The sequence below is a fragment of the Ursus arctos genome, unplaced genomic scaffold (assembly GCF_023065955.2).
Source record: "Ursus arctos isolate Adak ecotype North America unplaced genomic scaffold, UrsArc2.0 scaffold_23, whole genome shotgun sequence".
Lineage (NCBI taxonomy): Eukaryota > Metazoa > Chordata > Mammalia > Carnivora > Ursidae > Ursus > Ursus arctos.
The window spans coordinates 35,252,339-35,256,444 of record NW_026622908.1 but is presented as its reverse complement, the minus strand read 5'-3'; the positions used below and the strand labels follow the sequence as shown (position 1 = coordinate 35,256,444).

The 4,106-nt window shown below is 38.4% G+C and overlaps 1 protein-coding gene across 1 annotated transcript; it reads left to right on the top strand.

Annotated features, from left to right (window-relative positions):
* The first annotated feature begins 469 nt into the window (after window positions 1–469).
* On the top strand, window positions 470–1,420 carry LOC113246415 (olfactory receptor 5G3-like). Its single transcript, XM_026487026.3, has one exon. The coding sequence runs from the start codon at window positions 470–472 to the stop codon at window positions 1,418–1,420; it is 951 nt and encodes a 316-aa protein (XP_026342811.2).
* The last annotated feature ends 2,686 nt before the right edge of the window (window positions 1,421–4,106 follow it).

The window sequence follows — 4,106 nt, the reverse complement described above, 5'->3', positions numbered from 1 at the left end:
AACAAAACAGGAACCGAAAGGTCTTCATCGCTGTTCTGTTTACCCCATCCCACTGTCATTTATCAGGATCTGAATTTTTCATCATTTCTCACAGTGTCACCAGTTCCTGTGTTCCTAGGTAGGCATTACTATTCTATCATGTGACAAAGATGAAATACAGAGACTGAATTTAATTTCAAATACAATTTTAGACCCCGAGGGAGTTTTAGATTTTATAGTTAGACTGCTCTTTTGATGGCCAAGAGTACTGAATCCAAATCAAGTATGAATTGCTCAAGTTTACACGGGGATCACAAATACCAGTCCTTGGGAATACTGTTGACCAGTCCAACACTGTTTCCATAACTGCCTCCTTTGCAGATTAAAAAAACACTTTTAATAAGTTTAAGAGGCTGTTTTGTATATGCCTACTGATATTTTAAAAATAAAACATATTTTTTTAATTTCTTACATAGGTTACAACTGACCAATGGATGATAAGAATCAGACAGAAGTGACTGAATTTCTTTTCTTGGGCCTCACAGATCATCTCCATCAACAGATTGTCCTCTTTGTCATGCTTCTCTCTGTCTATCTTGTCACCCTCGGGGGTAACACGGGGATGATCATTCTCATATGGACCGATCCAAGACTCCACACCCCTATGTACTTTTTTCTCAGCCACTTGTCCTTTGTAGATATTTGTTCCTCTTCTTCCATTACCCCCAAGATGCTGTGTGATATCTTCGCAGAGAAAAAAGACATCTCTTTCACGGGTTGTGCCACACAGATGTGGTTCTCTGGTTTCTTTGTGGTATCTGAATGTTTCCTCCTGGCTTCCATGGCATATGACCGGTATATAGCTATCTGTAAGCCCTTGCTGTACACACTCATTATGTCTCAAAGGGTCTGTGTGCAGCTGGTTATGGGGCCTTATGCCATGGCTTTTATAAGCAGCATGACCTATAGGACACTGACTTTTAGCTTACCCTTCTGTGGTCCAAATATCATCAATCATTTTTTCTGTGATATTCCACCACTGCTTTCTCTTGCATGTGCAGACACTTCTATGACTCAGTTTGTATTTTTCTTTTTGGCTGGATCTATAGGAATACTCAGTGGCCTGATCATCATGGTCTCCTATGTTTGCATCCTGGCTGCCATCTTGAAGATCCAGACTGCTGATGGGAGGCAGAAAGCTTTCTCCACTTGCTCTTCTCACCTGGCAGTTGTCTCCATCCTGTATGGGACTCTTTTCTTTATCTATGTTCGTCCTGGCTCAACTTCCTCCCTGGATATCAATAAAGTGATTTCTCTATTTTATACTGTGGTAATCCCCATGTTGAACCCCCTCATCTATAGCCTGAGGAACAAGGAGGTGAAAAATGCATTCAGGAGGAAGTTTGAAAGGAAAAATTCTCTAATGGTTTTGGTAAGATAGAATTCTATTGTGTTGTACCATAGATGTTGGTTCATAATGTGTGGTAAAAAGAACACTGGGCTGAGAATGAGAAGTTCTCTTTAATTCCTGGGGAGTTACCAGGTTACTTGTAGACAGTCTATATATTTTTTTTCTTTAGTCTTCTTTATTGCTAAATGATGGGGAATACAAAATAATTTACAGAAATATTAAAGGTATACATGTAATATATGCCAGAAGAAGATCCAGAACATTTATATATTCTCATATGTGGGATAACATTTATTCCAGACTAGAAAAGCAAATATTATAAGGGAAAGATGGTATAAAGGAAAGAAAGAGTTCATTAATAAAGGTTTCATAGACCTTGTTAAAAGTTGAACAATAGAAAGTGAGAGAACACTTGCAAAACGGGTGACTCACAATGAGTTAAGGTCCCGGTAGGAAAGTGCTGAACATATATGTACATATATATGACACACTAGAGGAATGGACCAATGGATGGATGGCTGAGCAATTGGCACAACTGGACATGCAAATGGCCAAAAATATAAATACATAAAAAATGGCTCAACTTCACAACTTTTCAAGTACATGAAATCAAAATGACAATGCAATGCCTCTTTTCATTTATCAGATTGGCAAACATTAAAATGATTATGTGCAATGCTGGTAAGGTTACCACTGGATCTAGACAGCAATTTTACACATAACCATGATAGCTAAGTGTAGAATAGCTATATTTCCAGAAAGTAATTTTGATGATTCCTATTAAAATTCACGTAATCTTTGACCTAGCTATCTTACATTTGGAAATCTGTGCTACAGAAATATAAATACCAGACACAAATCCTACAGCATCATTTGTAGGGGGGATAAAAGGAAACTACTTTAATTTGCATCATTAGGAGAAACATGCATTCTTTCTTTGAAGGGTTGCACAGTTAATTATAAAAAGAAATTAGATATTCATGCTTTAGTTTGGAGGAAACTCCCTGATACAATCAATGATAGATGGAAAAAAAATTAAGTCAAAATTTAATCTGTAGAACTGATCACAGTTTGTGTTGGTTTGCAACTTACTCGGGGGCTTCTAGTGAAATCAGTAAGTGGCCCCCATCACAAAGGGCAGAGAGAGACCAAAGAAAGATGCAGGCCCCTTCAGAATGGTAGGTGGGATAAAGGGAGGGGGGGTAATCAGAAGGCGGAATGAAGCATGAGAGACTATGGACTCTGAGAAACAAACTGAGGGCTTCAGAGGGGAGGGGGGTGGGGGAATGGGATAGACCGGTGATGGGTAGTAAGGAGGGCACGTATTGCATGGTGCACTGGGTGTTACACGCAACTAATGAATCATCGAACTTTACATCAGAAACCAGGGATGTACTGTATAATGACTAACATAAAAAAAAAAAAAAAAAAAGAATGGTAGGTGGCAGGTTTAACGGGCAAGGGGACTTACATAAGAGGTTGTCCTGAGTGCTGCGGTTAAGAATGTATCTCTGTTACCACCTGCCCGATCTTCAGAGTTTGTATAGAGGCCTTACTGGGGCTCAATCACATACAGAGAGTCCCAAGAACACATCACTGTCTCAAGGCTATGTGCACGAGACAGCTCTTAGGAGCAGAGAATGCACATTCCAAGGATAGGAGAGGGAAGAGAAGCCTCCGGTTGCCAGGCTCCAGCTCACAGACCAACCAGAGCTCAGGTCTTCTTGATGAGCTCCTCCAACACTTTGTAAAAAAAAAAAAAAAAAAAAAGTAAAAAAAGTGGAGGTAAAACTTATCTAACGTGTAAAATATATTGGTATGTGCATATGTACGTGATCATGGAGAGAAGTGTGCAGTTCCTGGCCAAAGTGTTAATATCGGTTACCTCAGTAGGGCGACTTTGGAAGCAGCAAGGGGTGGGTGTTTCATGCTCATGTCAGTTGCCGGACTTGTTTTACAACAAATATTTAGTTTTGTAATTAAAATTTACTTTTGAAAAGCTGTAATCTGTATCAAAACTGAATGAATGAATGAATGAATATATCTGTAAGTAAATAAATTTGGGCAAATGGACTCAATGCCTTCTGGTAAGGCTATGTCTCTATTCTAACATTCTCTGATTTCATGAAACACTTTGAAATACTGGTGAATGAAATCTTTGTCAAAAACTAGGTAAGATGGAGAGATTCTTAGAAACTCTATGCTTCAATCTCTTAGTTTTTCCCTCTAAAGATCAGTATTTTCTCCCACCCACCCCAAGAGTCCCTAATTTTTATACAAGGTGGTGTGTTTTCTCCTTATTAAGAACATTGAAATGATAAAAAATGCTAAATTCAAAACAACACAATGCAAATGATGAAGCTTGAAAACTAAATATTAAATATGTCCATATTAAACTACATTTTATATTTTTTTTGTAGCACACCATTTCATAGAAAGAATGGATGCCTCTGCTAGTGATATGGTTTGTGTCCTTTTATCCCCCCTACAAATGATGTCCCAACATTTGTGTCTGTGTTTATCTACCTGTAGCACAGATTTCCAAATGTAAGATATAGCTAGATCAAAGATTACGAACAATTCGTTTTGTTAATTGTCAGTTTTGTGAAATTTCCCAACACCGCCCTACTAGGAATTGCTGAAACTTGGGCTTAGGTGTGCCAAAGGGAAATGTATTTTTATCTAGAAAGATCAACAGTTTCTTCCCAGTCAGACT

Coding starts and splice junctions, on each gene's coding strand:
- LOC113246415 (XM_026487026.3), top strand. CDS start 470: ATGGATGATAAGAATCAGACAGAAGTGACTGAATTTCTTTTCTTGGGC.